This window comes from Doryrhamphus excisus, chromosome 18 (genome assembly GCF_030265055.1).
Source record: "Doryrhamphus excisus isolate RoL2022-K1 chromosome 18, RoL_Dexc_1.0, whole genome shotgun sequence".
Lineage (NCBI taxonomy): Eukaryota > Metazoa > Chordata > Actinopteri > Syngnathiformes > Syngnathidae > Doryrhamphus > Doryrhamphus excisus.
In genome coordinates, this window is record NC_080483.1 from 14,708,960 (window position 1) to 14,735,095 (window position 26,136).

General features: G+C 40.7%; 3 protein-coding genes and 2 long non-coding RNA genes across 10 annotated transcripts in view; 4 read left to right on the plus strand and 1 right to left on the minus strand.

Moving 5' to 3' along the window:
• The window catches only part of LOC131106517 (plasma membrane calcium-transporting ATPase 1-like), a 97,704-nt gene extending 85,541 nt beyond the window's left edge, over positions 1-12,163 (plus strand). For 2 of the 5 annotated variants that reach the window (XM_058055664.1, XM_058055662.1), the window contains 2 exons: positions 3,091-3,307; positions 7,274-7,423. In XM_058055664.1, the coding sequence (XP_057911647.1) occupies positions 3,091-3,307; positions 7,274-7,278 (222 nt within the window). In that variant the 3' untranslated portion in view covers positions 7,279-7,423. Of the gene's footprint in view, positions 1-3,090; positions 3,308-7,273 lie in introns of all 5 variants that reach the window. The other 3 variants (XM_058055665.1, XM_058055663.1, XM_058055666.1) reach the window with 2 other exon arrangements.
• On the minus strand, positions 658-11,857 carry LOC131106518 (uncharacterized). The gene is made up of 3 exons (XR_009120089.1): positions 11,565-11,857; positions 10,857-10,976; positions 658-3,441 (listed from the first exon to the last, which is right to left on the minus strand). It is a non-coding gene; the product is annotated as an uncharacterized LOC131106518 (long non-coding RNA).
• Positions 12,164-12,258: 95 nt separating the features above from the next.
• Positions 12,259-13,869, plus strand: LOC131106282 (uncharacterized). Its single transcript, XR_009120063.1, has 3 exons — positions 12,259-12,565; positions 13,310-13,391; positions 13,724-13,869. It is a non-coding gene; the product is annotated as an uncharacterized LOC131106282 (long non-coding RNA).
• Positions 13,870-13,919: 50 nt separating this feature from the next.
• pth4 (parathyroid hormone 4) lies at positions 13,920-16,965 on the plus strand. Its single transcript, XM_058055196.1, has 3 exons — positions 13,920-14,401; positions 15,992-16,080; positions 16,358-16,965. Exons 2-3 carry the CDS (start codon positions 15,995-15,997, stop codon positions 16,626-16,628), a joined length of 357 nt encoding a protein of 118 aa, XP_057911179.1. The 5' UTR covers positions 13,920-14,401; positions 15,992-15,994; the 3' UTR covers positions 16,629-16,965.
• Positions 16,966-18,444: 1,479 nt separating this feature from the next.
• Positions 18,445-25,825, plus strand: cept1b (choline/ethanolamine phosphotransferase 1b). Of its 2 annotated transcripts, none has more exons than XM_058055645.1 (10): positions 18,445-18,665; positions 19,584-19,839; positions 20,916-21,090; positions 21,826-21,973; positions 22,399-22,540; positions 22,656-22,740; positions 22,891-23,022; positions 23,164-23,322; positions 23,441-23,566; positions 25,431-25,825. In XM_058055645.1, exons 2-10 carry the CDS (start codon positions 19,646-19,648, stop codon positions 25,551-25,553), a joined length of 1,284 nt encoding a protein of 427 aa, XP_057911628.1. In that variant the 5' UTR covers positions 18,445-18,665; positions 19,584-19,645; the 3' UTR covers positions 25,554-25,825. The 2 variants fall into 2 exon arrangements, with proteins under 2 accessions (XP_057911628.1, XP_057911629.1); XM_058055646.1 differs by lacking the exon at positions 18,445-18,665 and adding an exon at positions 18,743-19,075.
• The last annotated feature ends 311 nt before the right edge of the window (positions 25,826-26,136 follow it).

Consider the following 26,136-nt stretch of genomic DNA (forward strand, 5'->3'; position numbering starts at 1 on the left):
ACAGATACAGTATAATAGGAGGTCAGGTATTTTAACCAACTTCATTGACTAACTAGTATACAGTGGAACTTCAGAAGTGACTTTCTCGCCTCGTGTAAGCAATCATGGAAAGGCGTGGTTCATCGTGGTTAAAGATACTCGCTGATGTCGTCAGTTCTTCTTCTAATTCGACAATTATTTTTAAAAGGCGTGTTAGCGTCTCACCGCTCCTGCCTTGGAACAGACGTGGCAGCAACTTAGCTATGAACGTTCTTGCCCTTGTTATTCTTAATCTCCTACACTGATTAAATATAAATATATATATAAATAATAATAATAACTATATCCTTCCAATACCGGCTCTTCATGCTCTAAAGTTGATTCTGAAATCAAAATAGCGATACTTTTGATACTTCAGATATATACGATTCTGTTCTTTTGTTTTTTTCCAATGTTGTATATTAGCTGGCTGCGCGGTGCTCGTGTGGTTAGCGTGCAGACCTCACAGCGAGGAGACCCGGGTTCAATTCCACCCTCGGCCATCTCTGTGTGGAGTTTGCATGTTCTCCCCGTGCATGCGTGGGTTTTCTCCGGGTACTATGGACACCACAAGATGTGAAGTTTTGATTTAGTTTAGTTTTATTTAGTTATGTATATGTACAAGAGTTATCCTTAAAATGATTAAAACACTGTACAGTTAATAAATAATAATAATAATAATAAATGTTCTCCCCGTGCATGCGTGGGTTTTCTCCGGGTACTCCGGTTTCCTCCCACATTCCAAAAACATGCTAGGTTAATTAGCGACTCCAAATTGTCCATAGGTATGAATGTGAGTGTGAATGGTTGTTTGTCTATATGTGCCCTGTGATTGGTTGGCGACCCCGCCTCTCGCCCGAAGACAGCTGGGATAGGCTCCAGCAGCCCCTGCGACCCTCATGAGGATAAGTGGTAGAAAATGAATGAATGAATGAATGAATGAATGAATGTATATTCATAAAAAAAAATCTTAAAAATCTTAAATAAAAATCTTATTTAAATTAAAACTTCTACGTTCAGTCTGAATGTAGTACATTAACATATTAGTGAATTAAGAAGCGGCTTATGATGAACAGTGTGCATTAATATTGATAGTTAACTTCTTTTTACACTTGTATGACAGTTCCACTGTAGTTACTAGAGCTAAAGTTATGGGGTCCTTCTGTAATGAAATATTTATGCTTTAGTGCAAAGTTGAATAGAATAGCATAGCATAGCATAGAAGCATGTTGATGAAGTGTTGCAGCGGACCTCCGTGGAGGGTTTGATACCTTCACACCTCCTGTGAATGGAAAGTAGGTACCGTCACAGTGCCGCTGTTTTCGCTCTCATTTCTTTATATCTGGAATATCGTTCCCCCCCCATCCCACCCCACCCCGGAAAGGAGTGGCGCTGGGGGACGATAGGAGGGGGGGGAAGTAGGCGACAAAAAGGCTGCGAGCTAATTAGCTTCTTATCTCTCCACGCTCCTCTTCCTGTCCTCCTCTTAATCCTGACGGCCAGCGTGCTAGCTACACTGTGAGCTATAATTGCTACAAGCCGCACCTCGCTGTCCGCAGCTTATCAGTCATTCCGAGTGACACATTTTCCTCAAAGTGCTTTCAGGTTCTTTGTGCGCTCTTCCGTGTCTTCCTTCGTTCCTCGCTTCTATCAGACTTTCTTTCCACGCTTACGCTCTTTGTCTTATGCTAACTAATGTTTGTTGTCGTTCTTTTGCTTTGTTCTCGCTAATCTCTTCCATCATCCTCCTCCATCCTTCCATCATTTCGGCCCTTTGTATCAATTTGTGGACTCCTATTGATAAGCAGCACGGAAAGCTTTCCAGATCTTCCAGAATCTGCACCTATTCAGCTGTATTTCTTTGGAGTTTGTGCTTCCCGAGAATACGGTCTGTTTTACTTTATTACATCCACGCCCACTCCGCTGTAGTTGGTCACACTCCCAAATGCTTGGGAGAACTTCCGATCAACTTTATAGGAGTGGATTAAAGTTTTTTAACATACAGTCATATGTGTTGGATCCCGAATCCGATCCGGAAGTAGAAACCGGACATTCTGAAGTTTCTCAAGAAAAGAGGTTACTTCAAGACGTCTCTCGATGCTAACTAGCTTTAGCATTTGAGTGTTTTTACAGCGTTGGTAACGTGTTATGTGGTTATTATAGTTTTTTTTGCAGGACTATTGGTGTTAAAAAAACAAAACAAAAAACGGGTAGACCCACCGATTGCGGTGGGAAACTCCAGATTTGGTGAACTTGTAATTTGGATCCTGTGACAATGGCGACATTATCTGCTATGTTTGATTCTTGTCTTGTCCTCATTCAGACAATATACCCTCCTATGGCTCCTGTCTATGGCCCTTACTTTTATTTTTAAATGCAAATGTTGACAGGTATGGGTTAAAATGTCTAGTGTTCAAGTGCCAAGGAGGCGCCAGATCTTGAAAACCCTTTTGCATTGTTAGTCTCCTGTTCTTTCTGAAGCTGTTTGCATAAAAGTAAAGCAATTTTAGTTGACTTAGTGTACTGACAACGAACCAAACTGTGACTGTGATTATGGGGTACCATTATGCCCCTGGTCAAAAGAAGAAAAAATCACATTTTTGACTTTTCTTTTTTTTTTTTTGACTAAGGGAAAAAAAAGATTTTTTTTTCCATTCAGATTTGCACCAAAATGTAACATTTTCATTCAAATGTTTTTTTTTTTTTGTGGAATCCTGCAAATGACCAACAAATGCTGATCAAAACAACATGGCGGCCATTATATTATGTTGTTGTTTATTATACTGCTGCAATTCTTCTATTGGATGTCATTGTTTAGTGCGGGTGTACCTAATGTTGTGGCCGGTGAGCTGCACAGTTTGCTACATGAACAATTGTTTTCTTCCACAATTCGACTACTCTGTTTTAATCTGATTTTAAGGCAGAAAATCCCTTTATCTTTTTATCTTTATCACAAACCAATTAATCAGCTTTCCTAACTACTTCCTCTAATTTCACTAAAAAAGAATCCTTGCTTCCTTCCTTTCTTGCTTCCTCGGGTGTTTGCTTTCTAACCCTGTGTCCTTCCTCCAGATGGATGTGGTCTATACCTTCCAGACGGGCCAGGCGGCCGTGCCCGGTGCCCTGCGCCGCCAGCCGTCTGTCGTCAGCCAGCACAATGACGCCGCCGCCGCCGCCAAAACTCTCTCTAGCCCCACCCACGTGGGGCTTAGCTCCTCCTCTTCTCTCACCAACTCGGCCGGGGCCGCCCTTGCCCCTGCCGCCGCTTCCTCCTCCTCTGCTGCAGGCAGTGAGTCGGCCTCCGGAGGCCTGCTAACGCTGAGGCTTTTTTTTCCTTCTCTTTTTAATCGCATGAAGGCTGCGTGGCAGGTTGTCTGCATGGACATCATTCATTTTTTTTTTTCTTGGTCACATCAGACGTCGCTGAAACAAAGACAATTTTTTTTTTTTTTTCAGATTAAAATGAACAAAGCATTATTAGAGCCCTGTAGACATGACAAAACACGACTATAGTCACATTTATACTTTTTATTTACAACATATTGCGCAACTGCAGGGTCTTGAGACACATGCTAACTCGCAAACTAGAGAGCTAGCGACCTAAAACGGTAGCCTCCAAGTTATTTCCTAAAAGCCAAAAACTTACCACTTCCACACGGATAGGGAGGATAACTATTAACAGTTATTTAACCTTTAACATGAACATTAATAAAATGTAATAATTTTTCTGGGTACATGATACCATACAGCATCCGTATCAAACTTGCACGGGGCCGCACCGACATTAAACTTTCATATCAAGGCGGGGGCCTCAAACTAGTGTCCTGCGGGCCACATTTGGCCCATGGGCCGCGTGTTTGAGACCCCTGATCTACGCTTTAGAAGAAGACAGAAAAGTCACTGAAAAGTCCCCTCACCACCTGTGATCATAATGTGACCGGCTAATGTAATGTAATGTAATGTAACGCGGGCCGCGCGTTTGAGACCTCTGGCTAGCTCATGCTAGCTTCCGTCATTCTTTACTGTACAAGCAGCAGCCTTAAAGCTAAAGCCGCTCTCTTAAAGATGTCATGTCCGTTGGCTTAGCTTAGGCTAACGGAAGAAAAGAGACGCCGTAATATGAACTCACTAACCGAATTGCATTAAAAGAACAACACTTTTAAAATGAGTCATATTTACGTTCATATTAGTAGAATATTAAGACGCATCCAATGATCTCACACTCGAAAACCAAGTGCAGACAACCTGATCACGTGACTATGCTTCCCCCATCCGTGTTGTCGCCCTCTTTTAACGTGTTTGAACGTCCATCACTGCTCGCCTGCATGGTTTGTTCTCCATTTTTAAATCCTCATGTGACTTGCCTTTCTCCGGAGACGCCAAGATCATTTTATGGGTTAATCCTGTACAGGGTTAAAGCTGTCAACCTCAGCAAGTCCTTGGTAGTTTAATAGCCGCGTGTGTGTGTGTGTGTGTTGGCTGCATGCATGATGCATGTTAGCTGTTCTGAGCAGGGGGAGTCTCCGGCGGTTGAGCAATGGAGAGCTTTGAATTGATGACAAGGTTTTTAATTATGGAGAAGAATGTGTGCTGCTGCTAATAAATCCAAAAATGTGATCAAAAGAGACAACTTGAAGCAAAGAGACCACTTTAGGCTTTCTTCGTTGGAATAGGATGGGAAATACACAAGCGTATACTTCAGTCTATTTTCTATCTTCTAAATGACAATGGAAGTTGTGTACAACAGTAATGGTAATGGTTTAATTTCATTTGAACATGCATCAGATTACACTTGAATGCATCACATAATCAGTTCACAGTTCCACATGTCCAAAAGGAGTAGGAAGAAGCAAAGCTTATTAAATCCTACCCCTCCATCTGGTACTTTTACAATCAGTAACTGTTACATTTGTTCACTTCCTGCTTTCCTAATATAGTTTAAGGTTTTTTTGGTTTTTTTTTCTTGTCCTGTACCAAAGTAGGAGGTGATATGACCATACAATGACATATTGACAGTTACTATGGTACCCATTATGTCATTGTATGGTTCACATTTGTTCACTTCCTGCTTTCATAATATAGTTTAAGGTTTTTTTGGTTTTTTTTCTTGTCCTGTACCGAAGTAGGAGGTGATATGACCATACAAAAAAAAAAAAAAAAACCTTAAACTGTATTATGGAAAGCAGGAAGTGAACAAATGACATATTGACAGTTACTATGGTACCCATTATGTCATTGTATGGTCATATCACCTCCTACTTCGGTACAGGACAAGAAAAACAAAACAAAACAAAAAGTTAAACTATATTAGGAAAGCAGGAAGTGAACAAATGTAACAGTTACTGATTGTAAAAGTACCAGATGGAGGGGTAGGATTTAATAAACTTTGCTTCTTCCTACTCCTTTTGGACATGTGGAACTGTGAACTGATTATGTGATGCATTCAAATGTAATCTCTCTCAAGAGACAACATACGCGTCCTCACTTGCTAGCAAAGTGTACATTTTAATACGACTAACCATGCTTGACTTCTTTTTACACTTTACACACCAAAGTACGAGGTGATACGACCATACAATGGTATTGTATGGTATTGTATTGTATATTGACAGTTACTGTGGTACCCATTATGTCATTGTATGGTCATATAACCTTGTACATCGGTGTGTAAAGTGTAAAAAGAAGTCAAGCATGGTTAGTAGTATTAAAATGTACACAAGTGAGGACGCGTATGGTGTCTCTCTCAGCGTCTCATGTTGGCGCTCAGCTTTCTTTTGGGGGAAAAAAAGACAAAGAAAAAGCAAACCACACAGTTAATGCGTTGATGTTCGTTGAACAGCTTTGATGTGTTGTTTTTTGCGGGGTTCTTGACCTGATATGTTATATGCAAAAATCACACAGTGTATATTACAGCCTTGAGTATCGATCGATACGGCGACTAATCCGATATCAGCACCAAATAACGGGCCCTTATACTTCTTTATTATGCTTGTGTACAGTTTAATCCATAATGCAGTGGCAGCTAGGCATAATATAGCGAGGTTTGTGGCGCATAAACCCCGACATTACTCCCCAGCGACCTTTCTGTTATCGCTAATGACTTTTTGCAGTCCCGTGGGAGTTTTCCACGGGATGCTGCTCCCAATGCATGATAAGGTTGGTCGTATTAAAACTTTGACGGTTCTGAGCCATCACGGGAAACTTGTGCATGACAAGTTTTTTACCCTCAACTGTAAAGGTCTATTTGGGAGTTTCCTACTCCATGCTACTTTTTTATACGTTGTTTGTTGTATAGACATGCTGGGGGCGGAGTCTGGAATCTGCGTGCCGAGATCTGAGATTTCGGATGCAGGATGATATAAACCAATACTTGTTTTTTTGAGGGGGTGATATCGTGGTGATGGGTTGCACGGCGGTCTAGTGGTTAGCGCGCAGACGTCACAGCTAGGAGACCTGAGTTCGATTCCACCCTGTTTGCATGGAGTTTGCATGTTCTCCTTGCATGCTAGGTTAATTAACGACAAATTGTTCATAGGTATAAATGTGAGTGTGAATGGTTGTTTGTCTATATGTGCCCTGTGATTGGCTGGCCACCAGTCCAGGGTGTACCCCGCCTCTCCCCTGAAGACAGCTGGGATAGGCTCCAGCACCAAGCGCTAGCCTCGTGAGGATAAGCGGTAGTGAATGAATAAATGTCATGAAAAGTGGTTAGCGCGCACGCATCACAGCTTGGAGACCCGAGTTCAATTCCACTCTCGGCCATCTCTGTGTGGAGTTTGCATGTTCTCCCCGTGCATGCGTGGGTTTTCTCTGGGTATTCCGCTTTTCCTCCCACATTCCAAAAACATGCTAGGTTAATTAGCGACTCCAAATTGTCCATAGGTATGAATGTGAGTGTGAATGGTTGTTTGTCTATATGTGCCCTGTGATTGGCTGGCGACCAGTCCAGGGTGTGATAACCTATATCAATACCAGCTTTACTTCAGGCTTGTGATTGGCTAAAAGAATCTTTTAATTTGGGTTTGTAGCGCCGCCATATTCCCTGGAGTCTGGATTTTATTTTGACGCGAGGACATCCTGTCATTTGTGACTGCATGTGTGTATTGTTGCACTTCCACTGTTGTGTTGACATTAGTTGTGATATTTTGATGTGTTTGGGTAATTTATCATCATCTGCCTGTATCACCTTCTTCCAAAAAAAAAAAAAAAGTGCTCAGCGTGGCCTCCTAATGTCTCTCCTGTGTCCTCCTTGCAGATTAAGGTGGTCAACGCGTTCCGTAGCTCCCTGTACGAGGGGCTGCAGAGTCCAGAGTCGCGTAGCTCCATCCACAGCTTCATGGCCCATCCCGAGTTCGTCCCCCTGTCCGAGGAGGAGGCTCGCATCCCCCCCATCGAGGAGACCGGAGACGAGATCGAATCCCTCCCCAGCGCCTCCTCTGGAGCGGGGGACGCATGAGCAAGTTATCCATTTGAGCTCCTCCTCCTCCTCTTCCTCCTCAGCGTCACACCCTCCATTCGTCCTCCACGCCATGTTGTCTTTGTCATACAGCCTCATTTGGCCTGGAAGTCCTCGCCCCACGCAGACTGACCCCACCCCGCCGCCATCATACACACACACACACACACGTTCATCAGCAGAGGGCGAAGCCTCCACAGCGGAATTCTCCCGCCTTTGTCCGTTCACGGGTTGTTGTTTTTATTTGTATCTATTCTTTTTTTTCGCTTTTTTTTCCTTGTGAAAACGCCTTTTGCAGGTTTTGCAGCAGCATGTCGTTTTCTCTACTCGCTTCCTTCGGGAAAAAAAGAAAAAAAAACGGCACTGGACTTGACAAAAAAAAGAGCGATGATTGTCGTGTACATATGCTTCCGCTAACCCCCTTCACAGCCAGGTCACATGACCACTCCTAAGGTTTTTTTTTTAAAGACAAATGCAAAAATGTAACCCTATTTTTCCCCTCAATGTTTTTTTTTGTTTTTTTTTTAAATCCTGTAACAAATGTTGATTGATACTACGATCCTACGACTGTCTCGTGAGTGTGACACTACAGTCTTTAAGGTGGAACTTTAAAAAAAAAAATGTTCTTCCCTTAAGGTGTCTTTTATGTCCTGCTTTTTCTTTTGCGCCGCTGTGCTGCATGTGGAAGGACTGAATGTTTACTCTTAAAATATCTAACATGGCGGCGTCCAACAGAGGCCCTCGCTTCCTGCTCGCTTCTAACCGGGCCCCCCCCCTCACCCGAAGCAGACGGTGGGCCTTCTTTTCCACATCACTGCTCGGATGCATGTTCTGTGTCACTGGTGTTGCGTCGCATGATAACTTCGGAATGATGAATATTTGGGGATTCTGTTCAGTTGGTCGTCTGCGTGCTCGCGCCGCCTCTCGCTTCCGGTTTGCTCGGGCTTGACGTTTACATGATGAGATCTAGCGCCTTCTGGAGTAGAAGAGCGGAATTGCTAGCATCAGCTAGCATTGCTAGCATCGCTTCTTGAAGCTTTGCTAGCGTTGGAGGACTAGTTAGTTTTACTTTGACCTCAAGCAGACCGGAAGTTGATGGCTGTGTGGACACGAGTCGGCCATCTTTGTGTGTTTTGGGTTTTTTTTCCCTCTCTCCCGCCTTTTGTCAAACTGTGGACTCAGTCGGCTGTCAGTGACGTCATCATGCTGTGGATGCAGCCCCGTTCAGTCCGGTCATGACTTCCTGTCAGGGAAGCCTCCTGCCATATTTGTGTGAAAGCTTCTTCTGACCAGCTTTTTTCTATGTAACTCAGAGCCATATTCTACTCCATTTTTCTCTCAGATGGCTTTTCCTTTCGACTTTCACGGCACCAAGCCCCCCCCCCGGTTCTTAGTCCACACACAACCAAAAAAAAAAAAAACAACAAACAAAAAAAAAAACAGCAGGGAGCAAACCCCTCCGTCGTCACTGCCGAAAGAGTCTCAAAAGGACCTCTACGATGTTTACATGAAGCGTCATCCCACCACTTCCCGTCATTCCCTTAGCTTTCCTCCAATCTTGCTACGGAATGGGGAAACTTTTCTTGCATGGTTTTTCATATCAATTTCAATGTGTTGCTCATTTTTTACAATTCTTCTGTATTTTTATATTCAGTACTTTTTAATATTTTGGAGAATATATGATGTATAGGCGTTGCCGAGCGTTCCATGAATGAGATCAGTCCAGCGTCTTTTTTCGCGCTCTCTTAAATATCGATGCCACGTGTGTCGCCATGGTTACCTGACTTTAGGGCTCACAAACCTGTAAGTGACTTGTTTACGCTATTTTCAATTGGAACGCACTCGAACGTAAAAAAAAACGCCCTCTTCACACACACACAAAGTGATGATCGTGGAATGGGAATGTGTCCGTCTCGCTCCCGCTTCCTCCTCTCCTTGTTGACGGAAGCATTTTTTTTTTTTTTGGCTTAGCGCTCCGATTGGCTGCTGTCACGGCTGAGGAGGAGGAGTCAGGAATAACAAAGTGGATCAATAATCACGGATGAGTTTGGAGGAAGCCATTATTTGCCGGAATGTGTCTGAACTCTGAACCTCCAAACAGCATCACCATGGCGACAGCATCTTGACTCCATAATGGGGGCGTGGCAAGCGACGGGACCTCACTGGATATGAGGACTTTTCGAAAGTGACATCACATCCTCTTCCTGTGCAGTCGTACGTGTAAATAGTGTCTGATTGGAGGGCAGCCAGCTCATCATGAGCCATCTTAGCTTTAAAGACGTTCTGCCAAAATCTCTTTCGGTTTCGTTTCTTCCTTCCACCCTCCGCCGTACCCCAAAAAATCAAGCGCACCCATTTGTCGCGGTGGTCTCGTCCTTGTGTTGGACTGGTTGCCCTCACTTTCATGTTGCTTGATGCTGTTCACCATCAGGATTCAGGCTCAGACACAGACTTGATTTTTAGTTCCCGGGACATCCGTTTTTTTTTTGTTTCATGGAGAGGAAAGTTGCGTATGATTCCCGCCATTTGACTTCCTGCCTTTCTCAGAGCAGCTTCCTGCCATGGGATCTTCTTTGGAGAGAGACTTAAGAGACATGTCCGCTTGGAATTTGACAGAACTCCCGGCCACTTTATATTCCGATGATGACCTTATATCCATATATTTAGATCTAATATGGTGGAACCTCGGGAAGTTCATCTGTTCCAGTGTCAAACTGTGACCGTTTACAGATCATCATTTTCTATGGTTATCATTACAAATCACTGGTAACCATCAGCAGTGGCGTTATTTTTATTTTATTTTATTTTTAATCCAAAGAAAAACAAAAAATTTCTGAGTTGACGTCTGGAGCAAATCTTTCAACTTTTTTGGCTAAACTTCAGATTGTACCACTTCTGGAGGTTCCACTGTACAGTGTCTATATAAATATATTAGATTTAAATATATTGATATATATATATATGGAGTTGATGACAAAAAAGACTGAAACAAGTTTTGTTTTCTGTGAATATTATGAAACACAATAAGCGTTGGTGTTATTTTTGTAAGACATAATCATCTATGTGGCATGCATGACATATATCCAAAAGTTGGTGGTTTTAAAGCAATATGTCCGACCTGGTGCGATTGGTTGCGTCGTGTTCTGTGTCGCCTCAAGCCACTCTGTACCAAAAACCAAGGGAAAAAAAAAAACATACAAAAAAGAGCAACTGCATTTGGATAAAACTAACTGTCGAGTGTACGTGTTCAATGTCGTGTTCTGCATGTTTTAGTACGGAATGGAACTTCCCAAATGTTGACTTGTTGTTTTTCCCACAACAATCCCTTCCAACATTTCAAACTGTGACGTCTGATGGATGGCTCATTCCCATTCCCTCATACCTCCTCCTCCTCCTTCTCATGGCGCCTTCTCATTCTCCGCCGCATCCCGTCACGTAGAAGGTTGATGTTGGGCAGCCATGTCAGGTGACGTCATGCTAAACGTCACCGTGTCCATCAGAGCTGCGAGTCAGGATCGGAAAGATTTAGTCAAAACGTATTCCCAACAAAAGCAATCATTTGTGTCAAATATTCACTTTACTTCCCAGACAAATCAACATTTGAGAGGGTGAATTAATACAAGGAATGGTTGCCTGAAAGAGCACTGAAAATTCTTAATACTCATTAAAATATTTGCCAAATTATATTTTTGTTGTTTTTCCCCCTCATTTGCTGTGTAGAAGCTTAGGAGGAAAACGTTTTTTGTACGTGTCATTTTTTTTTTTTTTTTTTTGTGGAGCTTGCATGTAAACTCTGGAGGTTGTTTATGCTAGCATAGCTAGTCATTACGCTAAGCTAGGCTAACACTAGCACATGTGTGTCATTTATATTTTTGCAATGAGATTTTCCAAATATATTACCCGATGGTACTATATAGGTAAAACGTCGATTATCTATAAAAACATAACCAATGTTACACAAATAATGACTTTGTTAGACAGGTAGCCGTTAGCTAGCCAGGAAGTCAAAAAAACATGGCCGAGCATGCCAGTGTTTGTTTTAGTTGTACGACAAAGTTGTACTTAACAGGAAGATTATGTGACAAATTACCTGAATTTCGCTTGAAATCCACTCATTTTGTGACAAGAACATTATACGGAGGAAGACATGGTAGTCGACACGAGTAATGATAGTATGATTGTAATCATTTGTGTACAAAACAACTTCTTAGTAATCCCGTCACCTATTGGATAGCGCCAGTTGAACGTTTCCTTCTTCCTGTTTGTGTCTCTCCTTCTCACTTCCTGTGTATGTTTGACCACTTCCTGTTTATTTTTTTTTACCACTTCCCGTTGGCTTCAATCTATGCAACACGATCGTCCCGTTCCACCGCAGCGCTTCCTTGGCTTCCTTCCCTGCCATCGTCGTCTTCATCCAGTGTCCGACCACCCTCCTCGCGGTCCATTGCCGTGTGGAAGACATGTTTGCACACACACACGCGCACACGCACACGCAGACATGTTTTCTTTGCTCTTGTAGATATGATGATGTGGAATGCCTTGCTCTTCTTAGTGTCATGTTGTTTGAACTTAGCGCTGAACAAAAGATGATAATCAAGTTGTTACATATGTCTATGTATAATATATAAATATATATATAAATATATACAAATCTATACATAAAATAAAGCCATTGGAATTTGAAATAGAATTGTCCACTTGTGTTTTTTTTTTTTACAACATTTTTCATCAAGTCAGTGAAGGCAGCATTCACGTTGATTGACAATCAAGGCCACACACACCAAAGCAACAGGCTACTTCCTGGATGACCTGACGGGGCAGTACCATTTTGATTCTGGGAGGGGTTGGACGCTTCTATTGATTCCATGCTGACAAATATGGATATTGAAAAGTGTGGTATGACTTGCTGTGGTGGTGTATTAATCGATTAAGTTTCAATGGTTAATGTGTGCGTTGAGATATGAAATAATGTCTTTTACTGCCACCATGTGGTCACAGCTAGCTTCGCATGGGGATGATTTCAAATGAAGGCTTTCACAGTCGCAAAAATAATCCCTTAACTCGGTGTTTTTCAACCTTTTTTAAGCCACGGTACGTTTGTTACATTGATAAAAATCTTACAAATGTTACAAAATGACACTCTGTACAGTATATTTAATCATTTGTAATTCTTTTTAAAAACTTCTATATGACTGTCACCACGACCTCGTGCACCACTTGCATCACGTGCATCACTAAATCTATTGGAGGAACGAAGCAATCAGCTACGTGTTGCCACACGGACGAATATTACATTGCTCTACCAGTCTTTACGCCACTAATACTCGACAATGACATAATATTTGCAGAAAATTATTAATAAATGTTTTTTTTTAATGTTTTTAGGTGATAAAAGATCATTCCTCACGGCACACCTGACGATTTCACCGCGAGAGTGGTTGAAAAACACTGCCTTAACTCTAATTGTTTTAGATTTTAGATTTTACACTGTCAAATTTTAAATATATTTATGTGTTTTTTTATTTGACTAAAAAGCACTGTTTTCTGTAAGCATTTAATTTGACTTCTTTCTTTCTCCATGTAATTTATCACCCCTTTAACACTTGAGAAAATCTCCCATCTGGCAACAAATCAAGCAGCATAACCTTTAATCTTCCTTCAGATTAACCCTGTGACTTCCGTGGAGGTCAGTGGGTGACCTCCTGTCATGGGACTTTACTAAAATACACAAACGACACAAAAAAACACATAATAATGAACAGATAAAGTAAATAATGTGAAGGTATAAATAGAATGAAGTAGAACATGCGTTGTAATATTACTTTTATCCTGCAGGGGCAGCAGTGAGTTACATTCCTGCTCGTTGAATTCTTGTCATGGTGGTTCAATTCCTGACTGACACAACAGAAAAAAAGAAGTGAGTATTGGCTGTTTAACTTCCTGCTTTATTCCCTTGTGAAGCTACCTCAGAAAAGCCTCCATTTGAGCCTCCATTATTTGTGACGGATGGATGGATGGATGGATGGGCCTTGCGATTTGTTGCCCAGGGTATCAAACCTGTGGCCCTGCGGTCACATGCCGCATTCTTGAGCCTCTTTTCCACGGCTGCCTCCACAATGTCAGCGGCGCATTGAATGTTTGAAGCTTAGATACTCACTCTATCATTCTCCTCTTTTTATTGGCTTCCTCTCGCCCTCATCTGCATTTTCTTTCACTTTCTTCACACTCTCTCTCTCTCTCTCTCTCCAGTGAACCAAATCACTTCTCCTCGCTCGCCGCCCACCAGCCTCCGACCGCGGCCTACATTCCTCAGAGAGAGAAACCCGGTCCGGATGGTGTTGTCAAGACAACTGCACACCAACCACAGACTCCACTTTGGTCAGCTTCATTAGAGATAGAGGGTGATGGGGGGGTGTGGGGGGGTGAAGGGTGGTCACGGAGGATGTTGAGGAGCTCCAGGCTGCAAACATCTCAACTACACATGAAGCAAACTTCCACTCATTGTATGTCTGCAGCCGTCAAGTGCCAAAACTCCTCTTTGTCACCCCGGCAAAGGATTAGAGAAGAAAATAGCAAAACCATCATCCCTGAATGGAATATGATCCTCCTTTATTCAAGCCCTGATTATAGAAATGACATCAGATGATGCATGAAGCTCCTCCGCCACCACAAACATTTTCCCATTCAATGAAGACAAAAAGCAACCTGGAAAAGATCATGTGAGGTCACGTGTCAGCCAAATGAGGATGATGATGATGACGTATGTTTAATGAGCAGATCAAACGCCGTGTATGTGTGTGTGTGTATATGTGTGTGTATATGTGTGTGTGTGTGTTTCAGGGGGCATTATAAAAGGTCCGGAGGTCGAATGTGAAGTCATTTTCGTGACTGATCATCAAACAAGCTCCTGTCACCATCCGGGACCATGTGAGTACCATCCGAACTTCCAGTATACTGTACAGGTCCTGTTTTAAGGATTATTATTATTATTATTATTATTATTATTATTATTATTATTATTATTATTATTATTATTATTATTATTATTATTATTATTATTATTGTTATTAGCATAATTAAGTGTAAAAAATTGTACTTAGTAGCAAAATAGTAATGTTCTTTACCTGAGTACCGTTCTTGACAATAAGGTATTTCTACTTTTTACTACTGCTGATTATCATCACTGATACCTTGTTGGATGCTATATATATAAAAATATAATATATATATATATAAATATAAAAAAATACATTAAAATAAAAATATTAAAATATTTATAAAAAATATAGTAGCAAAACAGTAATGTTCTTTATCTGAGTACCCTTTTTGACAATAAGGTATTTGTACTTTTTACTTCTGGTGATTATCATCACTGATGCCTTGTTGGATGCTATATATAAAAATATAATATATATATAAATATAAAAAAATAGATTAAAAATAGATTAAAATATTTATAAATGATATAGTAGCAAAACAGTAATGTTCTTTACCTGAGTACCGTTTTTGACAATAAGGTATTTCTACTTTTTACTTCTGGTGATTATCATCACTGATGCCTTATTGGATGCTATATATAAAAATATAATATATATATAAATATAAAAAATATATATTAAAATATTTATAAATAATATAGTAGCAAAACAGTAATGTTCTTTATCTGAGTACCCTTTTTGACAATAAGGTATTTGTACTTTTTACTTCTGGTGATTATCATCACTGATGCCTTGTTGGATGCTATATATAAAAATATAATATATATATAAATATAAAAAAATAGATTAAAAATAGATTAAAATATTTATAAATGATATAGTAGCAAAACAGTAATGTTCTTTACCTGAGTACCGTTTTTGACAATAAGGTATTTCTACTTTTTACTTCTGGTGATTATCATCACTGATGCCTTATTGGATGCTATGTATAAAAATATAATATATATATAAATATAAAAAAATAGATTAAAATATTTATAAATAATATAGTAGCAAAACAGTAATGTTCTTTACCTGAGTACCGTTTTTGACAATAAGGTATTTCTACTTTTTACTTCTGGTGATTATCATCACTGATGCCTTGTTAGATGCTATATATAAAAATATAATATATACAGTATATATATAATATAAAAAAATATATTAAAATATTTATAAATAATATAGTAGCAAAACAGTAATGTTCTTTACCTGAGTACCGTTTTTGACAATAAGGTATTTCTACTTTTTACGTCTGGTGATTATCATCACTGATACCTTGTTGGATGCTATATATAAAAAATATGATATATATAAAAGTATAAATATTAAAAAAATATAAAAATATATATAAAAATATTTATATTTATAGAAAATTGATATAAAAAAGAGTCAAATAAACACAAAAATCACTTCATTTTCCATCCTTTTTTTCCTTTTAAATGCTTGATTTTTTAATGTAATTTAATGTAATTTTTTCAGCTATGAGGCTGCTATTATTATAATTATTTTGGTATTTTTCTTTGTCTTTTGGTCACAGAAGATGCAGATGTCCCACACGCACGTTCCGTACCTCTTCATCATGTTTCTGGTGGTCTTTCCAACAGGACTTTGTGAACAAAACCAGAGGTGACCAGTTTTTTATTTCTATTTTTTATACCTTGAGCAATGTTCTTATACACTATGGAAAAACATGCATCCATCCATTTTGTATAGCGCTTATTCTCATGAGAGTCGTGGGCATGCTGGAGCCTATCCCAGCTGTCTTCAGGTAAGCCAATCACAGGGCACATATAGACAAACAACCATTCACACCTGCCTTAACTCAGTCTAAGTCTTTCTGACCCTTGTGGGCCACCATACTTCCCTGAACCTCTGGATTCTATACTATATGTCGTGTCTCCAGTCGCAGATCTGTCACTGAGCACCAGCTCATGCACGACCGTGGACGTAACATCCAGACCCTGAAGAGACTCATCTGGCTTTCCAGCGCCATCGAGGATCTCCACACCGCCCAGGTCCGCTCAGCTGACTTCAGACCCAGAAAGACCCTAAACTTGGCTCTGGACCCGGATCTCGTGATTCCGGCCGCCACCAAAGGACCCCAAGCCGATCAAGTGCAGAAACTCCTGAGAGACTTCTTAACTCGTCCTCTGTTGTCAGAGCGAGAGTCCTGAACACACATTGACGTAAAGTCACACGTCGCCATGACAACATGCAAATAAAAACACACGTACTGTAGCTAGATCTACAGCGATACCTCCAAAGTACAACGTCATTTGTTGGTAAGCTTGTCTGAATGTTTTGATGCTAGTCTTTGGATGTTAGCTATAATGTTTAACGCTACATGCTAACTACATTAGAATTTGCTTCGTGTACTTAATTCATGTTTATCAAATTTTAATGTACTGAGCAGCGAGATGCTTTCCTATGTTATAGTAATCTCTTTCTATGGTTATCGGTGCATCTTTTTGTTTTGCTATCACTGGTACCCTTCTGCAGTGGCATCACATAAAAGCCAAAGAAAAAGCAAAACACCAGTGTTGAATTCATTCTTTAGATACTCACAGAACTCAAGTATCACATGATAATGATGACAACCTTTATGTTGTATTAAATCCGGCCATATTATGTCATCATATGGAGTGAAAAGAACAATATATCATTTATAATATGTCTTCTAACAAGGAAGCGTCTTTTCATGGACACGTTCAAGACTGTATGAACCGTAGATAACTTTAAGTCTATAACTCTATGCGGCAAAATGATTTTGGGTGGCGAAGCATTTCAGGACAGATCCCACAGTTGTAATTTCACGCTTTGAGAGCTGTGTCAAATTGGCTGCAGGTTCTCTTGTATCCAAAGGGCTTATTTGAAATGATCTACGCCAGGGGTCTCAAACTCAATTTACTTGGGGGCCACTGGAGCTCGGGTCTGGGTGAAACTGGGCCGCATCAGGTTTTCCAAAAAAAAAACAAAAAACCAAAAAATTAAAAAAAACTTCGCTTTGGTTCCAATTTTCTACAAGAAAAGCTCTGATAAAACATTCCACTGTTCTCAAATATCTTACTTTTTATTTTTCTACACAAACTAAAATGAAAAATAAATAAACAAATCAAGAATAAAGAAAATCAATCAATCAGTAATAAATAAATATAATAATAATAATAAAATGGCAAATAATAAAAACTTAAGAAACCACATATAGTTGGTGGGTAGACAAATTATTTTTTTTCAGATTAAAATGAACAAAGCATTATTAGAGCCCTGTAGACATGACAAAACACGACTATAGTCACATTTATACTCTTTTTATTTACAACATATTGCGCAACTGCAGGGTCTTGAGACACATGCTAACTCGCAAACTAGAGAGCTAGCGACCTAAACGGTAGCCTTCAAGTTATTTCCTTTAAACTTAAATAGCCAAAAAAATTTACCACTTCCACACGGATAGGGAGGATAACTATTAACAGTTATTTAACCTTTAACATGAACATTAATAAAATGTAATAATTTTTTCTGTTTACATGATACCATACAGCATCCATATCAAACTTGCGCGGGCCGCACTAACATTAAACTTTCATATAAAGTCGGGGGCCGCAAACTAGTGTCCTGCGGGCCACATTTGGCCCGCGGGCCGCGTGTTTGAGACCCCTGACAGAAAAGTCACTGAAAAGTCCCCTCACCACCTGCGATCATAATGTGACCGGCTAATGTAATGTAATGTAATGTAATGGCTAGGAGACTTAAACTGCATAGAAATCAACAAACATGGACACCAATAAACACCATACACTCTGTATAATATTGACGGAAAATCTCTATATTGTGCAGTATTTCGCAAGGTAAATTCAACCTTTGACCGACACTGTTAGTGGCATTATTTTAATTAACGGTACAATAATATCATATTTCAAGATTTAACGCACAAGATGAAGTGGCGCCTTGTAGTCTAAAATATGGCTGTAATAAACCCATGTCTTTGAACGCAACGCGAGACTTGCAGCAGGGCTAACGTCAATTGGCGTGTTGTGTCACTCAGAGACACCGGTTGAGGTGATTTTTGCATTGCCACGCAAAACTACCGCAAGGCTAAAAAGAGGACAACCCTCCATTCAAGCGACCCGAGAGGGGCTCCCGTCTGCCAGCGTGAAGAGCCTCCATCTCCGCCTCAGACTGTCTGGAGCCGTCGCCCTGTCCTCGTTCAGGTCTGTTTGCCCTGCTCATGCTAGTTAGCATGTTTGGCTAGGTTATGCTAGGCTAGGCTTGGCTCACTGGAGCTCGTCTCAGCTCACCGTATGAACCGAGTGCGTTGGTTGCTCTTACCCACGAATAGTGACACTACCAGCGGCATTTAGTTCTCTGCTCAGAGTTGTAAAATGACATCGACACCACCGCGAGAGCACGGCGTAGAAGGCGCGAAGTGTCACAAGTTTAATGTTTGTGGAGCGAAGGTGGAAGCTAGCTAGCTAACCAATGCTAATGCTAATCGTCAACATCAGCATAATCTGAGTATAATGACGTTTTTCCAGCGGCGGCCAAGATAATTGAAAATTTTTGGGTTGTCATGTGTTTGACAAGCACTAGCGATGTTTACTACATGTGAAGTGAAACTGCGGTAAAAATGTTTTCATATATATTTAAATCAATGTAAATTATTGTTACATATCTGTAGTGCTGTAGCTGTCACTTGGTGGTGGCATTCACCTTGCCTAACCTGTTGTTTTTACAAGAAATATTACGAAATCAGATAAAAAAAATAATTCAAGAGCAATTTATTTGTCATATGACCATCTCCTTTGTAATCAGGTTTCAGTATTACATGATTCTGTGTTATTACATTGTCACATATTCCAAAAAAATGAGCTTTGCATGAATTTTCTTATTATTCACCCCTGCAGCGCCTTCCTTAAATGACTTAAAATTACTTAAAATGAGAATTACTTAAAATGCTACCCACATACTCACTTGTGACTGACTTTAAACTACCTTTTCTAAGTTTGGCGTTAATGCAGATGTTGAGATTAAAATGTAAATCATAAACGTTTGCAAGTGACAGTTCGTCAATTAATTCTCCTCGAGTTCGAGTTTGTACTTTTTTATCTGTGCTCTCCTGATCCGTCCAGCTTCATCCGGCTCCGCTGTGGACCTCTAGCCCCTCCATAAGGACCGTGGCCAGTGGGGCGCCATGAGTGGGACGGGGCAGCAGCAAGGGGGGGGTCTGCGCTCTCGCCGGGGGCCGGTGCGGGACAAGGACCCCGCCGGGCAGGGCATGAGCATGGAGGCGAGCTGCTGGCTGGCCCCCGGAGTGCTGCGCCGGCTGATTGAGCTGCCCTCACCCCCCCTCTCGAGACACCAGCTCAAAAGGCTGGAGGAGCACAGGTCAGGACATTTGAAATATGATATTATATGGATTCACATACATCAGACAACCATTGTTTATAAAGATATGTTGAAGTTCATTGCAAATATTGCATTGCTTTTGCAGAGTGAGAGTATTAATATAGGAATAATATCTTGAGAGTGGAGACTGCTTCTCACGCTGACAGCCTCTCAGTATCAATCATCACTTTGACTGTGGGGCAAATTTCAGCTTGTTGCCTCAAACTCTGTTACCTCTCTTTTCTTTGTGCCTTTTTTCATCAAATTTAATTAAAAAAAGACAGAATTTGAGGCTCAGAGCGTTACATTCAAAAGTGTAATGAAACGGTCATCATTCTTGTGCAGAAATATGGAATATGAAAGCAGTCAGTTCATGTTGTATGAACTTGACAAACCTGGGGAATCTGACTCAGTTCGCTAGCTAATAGCAATTTATTTCTAAAATCACAAATACTTAAACTTGCTGATATAGTTATGCATTATTTTTTCAGTTTGAAGGCTAAAAATAACCAATTACCTAAAATGAGAGAGGAGAAATATGATCTCAGGGAAGAAGTACATTTAAAACACTTCTATGCTAGGACTACGTTAAAAAGCCATAGCATTTCAGTATGTGGAATCAAACTATGGAACGGATTGAGTAAGGAAATCAAACAATGCACAACGATGAGCCAATTCAAGAAACAATACAAGCAGTTGATGTTCGCTAAATACAAGGATGAAGAGTCTTGAACCAGTCATGATGTGCTATATATATCACTATATTGACACTTACTATGGTACCCATTATGGCATTGGATGCTCATATCACCTCGTACTTTGGTACGTGACAAAAATAGTTTAAAAAATTAAAAAAACTATATTAGGAAAGCAGGAAGTGAACAAATGTAACAGTTACTGATTGTAAAAGTACCAGATGTAGGGGGTAGGATTTAATAAGCTTTGCTTCTTCCTACTCCTTTTGGACATGCGGAACTGTGAACTGATTATGGGATGCATTCAATTGTAATCTGATGCATGTTCAAATGAAATTAAACCATTACCATAATAAATTATAATCTGTTTTTGGCCTGCAGGTACAGCAGTGCAGGACGCTCGCTGCTGGAGCCTCTAATGCAGCGTTACTGGGAGTGGCTGGTGGCTCGCGTTCCTTCCTGGATCGCTCCCAACCTGATCACCATTATTGGCCTGGCTACCAACATCTTCACCACGCTGGTGCTGGTCTACTACTGCCCGACTGCCACCGAGCAGGTCCGCCATGTTTTCGACAAGTTTCTATCAACTAGGACACAGATATATTTTTAACACATTTAATTTTGTATTTTGCTGAATTGTATAATTAGGGTAAATAATAGGGGTGTCACGAGACGATGCACCAGATTGGGTCAATGACAACGAGATGAAGTGAGATTTTAACATAAGCTTTAAGTAAGGTACATTCCATGCATACATTACTCCTGCTCGTGCCTTCTTCCCGTTGAAACGTAACGACCATGTTGCTAAATTGTCAACACGGATCTCTTCTACATATGAAGTGTTTGCCGGCGCTTGTAAACTCGGCGCTCAGCCAAATGTAACCGCTCAATGACTAAGGGTGCAGACCAAACATCTATGTTTTTTTGATCTGACAAATCTTAAGTAACTTTGATCAAGTGGAGAATTACTACAGCTTCTGCTTACACATAGCATGGTTAACGCAGATCAACCACAATGGGGGGAAATAGCCACTGATGCTGGGAGCACTGAGATAGGTTGGATTGCAACCTGCAACCATGACGTGCGTGATAATGCCTTGCCCCATACCGCTGCCATATTAATGTATTATTAATTCATAGTAGCAATGCCATTGTTCACGGTCACACTGTTTTTGCAAGACAGCATTTCGCCCCAAAGATAAATCTCTTCAATTTTTATTATTATATATTATTTATTATATATTTTTTTATTATTTATTAAATTATCTTGACATGCTTGTGTCATCCACAGGCTCCTCTCTGGGCGTACCTGCTGTGTGCGGTGGGTCTCTTTGTGTACCAGTCACTAGACGCCATCGATGGCAAGCAGGCCAGGCGAACTAACAGCAGCTCACCACTGGGGGAGCTGTTTGACCATGGCTGTGACTCCCTCTCCACAGGTTAGTGATCCTGTTGCTTTGCTAGTTAGGTGTTTTCTGTGGTATTTATTCTTCTAGTTTTCCTTGGTATTTTGTGGTGTGTGTGTACCTTTTCCTTCTGCTCAATAGGGTTGCAGGGGTGTGCTGGAGCCTATCCCAGCTGACTCCGGGTGGGAGGCGGGTTACACGCTGGACTGGTCGCCGGCCAATAGCAGGGCACATATAGATAAAGAATCATTCACACTCACATTCATACCTACGGGCAATTTAGAGTCGCTAATTAACCTAACATGCATGTTTTTGTTATGCTACATATGTTTATGCTTTTTGTATACGTAACAATTAATGATGCTAAAATGCTAATGAAAAGTCAACAGCCTCCTTCTGAAGGACCAGCGTCAATTTCCTTTCTTTGAATCTCTGTTGTGGAACGTTGGTCTGTGCAGTGTTTGTGGTGTTGGGAACCAGTATAGCGGTACAGCTTGGCACAAACCCAGACTGGATGTTCTTCTGTTGCTTTGCTGGAATGTTTATGTTCTACTGCGCTCACTGGCAGACCTACGTGTCAGGAACGCTACGATTCGGCATGTGAGTAGTATATTCCACACACACAGAATTGGCCGGTGTCCAAAGTTCATGGAAGAATGTAAAGAAACATTTTTCATTGTTGAGAAGCTCTTAGCTTAAGTGTCTTCTCCCTCAGCATCGACGTGACGGAGGTGCAGCTCTTCATCATTACCATGTACCTGCTGGCCGCTATGGGAGGGTCTTCATTCTGGCAGTCACTGGTAACGCTCACCTCGTACTAATGATTGGGTTGTGTCATTGTATGCTACGTTATAGCTTCTCTTCGTGGTTGTGTCATGTCTTCAAGCAGAATGTGATGGTTTTATACCCACATCCCAAATATTACCTCTTCCCCCTCGCTCCCTTCCCAGATTCCCATCCTAAATATCCAGATGAAAATGGTTCCTGCCATTTTCACATTTTTAGGAGCCATCTTTTCCTGCACCAATTACTTCAGAGTTATCTTCACAGGAGGCGTGGGCAAGAACGGCTCCACAATAGCGGTAAGTGTGCTTTTCCATGTTGGCGCGCTAACACAAAGGGACGTCTGAGACCAGCGTGAATGTTTGCTTTTTGGTTGTTTGCTCTGAAACTAATGTATGTGTGTCTTTGTCTGTCTGTCTGTCTGTTGTCTCTCCCCTCAGGGAACCAGTGTCCTCTCTCCAGTGTTGCACATTGGTTCCGTTATAGTCCTGGCAGTGATGATTTACAAAAAGTCGTCTGTCCAGCTGTTCGAGAAACACCCATGTCTTTATATTCTGGCGTTTGGCTTTGTCTCTGCCAAAATCACCAATAAATTAGTTGTAAGTCAAATAGACTTTTTTAAAGAAATTGTACAGGTCATCTCTGGCCTTGTTTTTATGTTTATCCAAGTGACAATAGATTATGTTGTGTTTGTGTGTGATGTCTTTGTGTCTCCAGGTAGCACACATGACAAAAAGCGAGATGCACCTCCACGATTTAGCCTTCTTGGGACCAGGACTCCTCTTCCTCAATCAGTATTTCAATAGTTTTATTGACGAATACCTGGTGCTGTGGATCGCACTGGTGAGTTCTTGCAATACAGTAAACCTCGGATATATCGGACTCGGATATATCGGAAATTCGCTCACAACGGACAGATAAAAAAGAACCAATTTTTCTGTAATGCATTTCCAATAAAAATTCATTGCATATATCGGATTTTTTATAACGGATTTCGCCTATTTCGGACAAAATCTCCAGTCCCGTTCCAATGCATTTCCATTAAATTTCCCTGGCATATATCGGATGGCCGCATCGTGGCGCTCCGATTCGCCGAATCGTGACAGGCCGCTATACGACGTCATTTGCAGCGTTGCCTGGGCGTCCAGGTACATTGGAAACATAGTCAAGGAAGTGCCTTTTTATAACGGATAAAATCCGATTTACGCATATACCGGGTATAAATCCGATATATGCGTAAAACGGACATTTTCCGGTATACGCATATAACGGATTTCGCTTATATCGGATAAAACCAGTGGGAACAATTGAATCCGATATATCCGAGGTTTACTGTAATTACATTGGTTTACAATTATTTTATTTGTAGCGATAATAATGGCTCCTATTGCACAAAATCTTAAGTATCGTTAAAGAGAACACTTTAGTAATGAGTTGATCTATTCTGAAATATCGATACTTTGATACCAGCTCCTTCATGCTCTAAAGTCAATCAATTTAATTTGATAATTTTGATGGGTAAGTTATATGATTGTGTCCTTTATTATTATTTTTAGCTTGTTTATACTGTAACTCACCCCACTACCTCAATGTACTTGGATGTAAAATACATCAATAAAAGGCTAGGATTCTGTATGCTACTTTTTAAAAATTTACCAAACATTTGCTAAATTTGCACATAAAATCGTATCGGTATTGCTGATACCAGACTAAATTTTTACACAGTATCGTCTCGGAAATTAAATCAACGGTATCGCACATAACTATCGCTCACACTGCAGCAATGTTTATTCCCAATGTCGTCCTTTTGCGTATGCATGTCACTTTTCCGACGTTTACATTGCACAAATTCCCATTGGCATACAACATTTTGGAACCGTTTTGTTTACGTACAGTACATGTGGGGAGGTACTTTATCACATACTACAGTATTAATTGGCTCTGTACCCTAGAAACCGCCCATGAATGATACTGTGTCAAAGCCCAGGGCAGTGATACTGATAAAATATAGAGTTTAACCATGTCCAGTATCAGCCCCCCGTAGCTGTCCACTCAGAGCACGCTGCTCTGGTATCGTGCCCGTGAAACAACCAATCAGAGAACAGCGCACGAGCGTGAACACACAGCGTTTGTTTTGCTGCCGTCTGTGCTCTGTCAACATGTCAGCAGTTAAATAGTAAATAGTATAGTAAATATTAGTATAATAGTAAATATTAAATAGTATGTGATAATAAGATCATCACATGGTTTGTCTGGTATCAGGCCCAGTATCATGCCCCCGCGTGCCAGTATCAGTACCATGTGATAACCTATAATTATAACTCCCCAGGATTTTGGGGATAATTTAAGGATTATTGTTCTGTTCATGTCAAAGCATGAATCCCGTTGCCAAATAGTGGTATGGTTTAGTGTTTCCACTTCTTTAAGCAGCTCTGTGTATACTCTTATTTATTACCTATGACACCAATAGAAGCATCCACCCCCCATAACTATAATGGCACACCCTGACATCCTCCATGAAGCAGGAAGTGGTCCGCTAACTACAAAGCAAACTTATATTTAAGTTCCTTTGTAAACATTGCGGTCCAGGCAGAGAGGTGTGCCCTGTACTAACAAAAAAAGTGTTTGCATCTTATTAGTCTAAACTTGTTATCATTGTGCTGTAAGTTTGCATGCTAATGTGTTGCTTGCTTGTGTGTCTCCGCAGGTCATTTCTTTGTTCGACCTGGTGCGTTACTGCGTCAGCGTCTGCAACCAGATCGCCAGCCACCTTCACATCTTTGTCTTCAAAATCAAGCCTTGTTCTGTCCTCAGCTCGCCCAAGCACTGAGGCCATGTCGGCCATTACTGACTCTACTTCTCCGTCCCGCAGCCCCCAGTTAGTCGCTCTTGTTTCCCCACGTAGTCACTCACGCCCAGGGAGGATGCCGTGTAAAGTTTGTGCTTCTGCCAAGTGAATGTCGGGACAGATAATCTTTGTCCTAACCGTACTGGAGTGTTACTGTCAGTGTTTCCGCACAGCAAAGACTTCAGGTGCTACCATACCAGAGAAACTTTGTTGTTTTAACAGATTATCTGCGATAAAAAAGGTCACTATTACAACTCTTATGTATTATTTGTTACATTTTTGCTATTGTAAATAACCAAGCTATGATACTTTCTTCTTTCTTTAAGACCACTTTTACACGGTTACAACGAATTTCCTTATTTCAGCTCTACAGTTATTTTAAATGTGGAGAGTACTTCTTATTTTACACAATTAACTTCTAATGTTTGTCATTTACTTTGACTTTTAAAACCACTTATGGGCGCACATGTACATTTTGGGGGAATTTTATTTCCTGTTTTTTTTTTTGTATTTATTGTTAGTCTGTGTGATATTTACAAACATGGCCGCAGCTTGTGGTTCCACT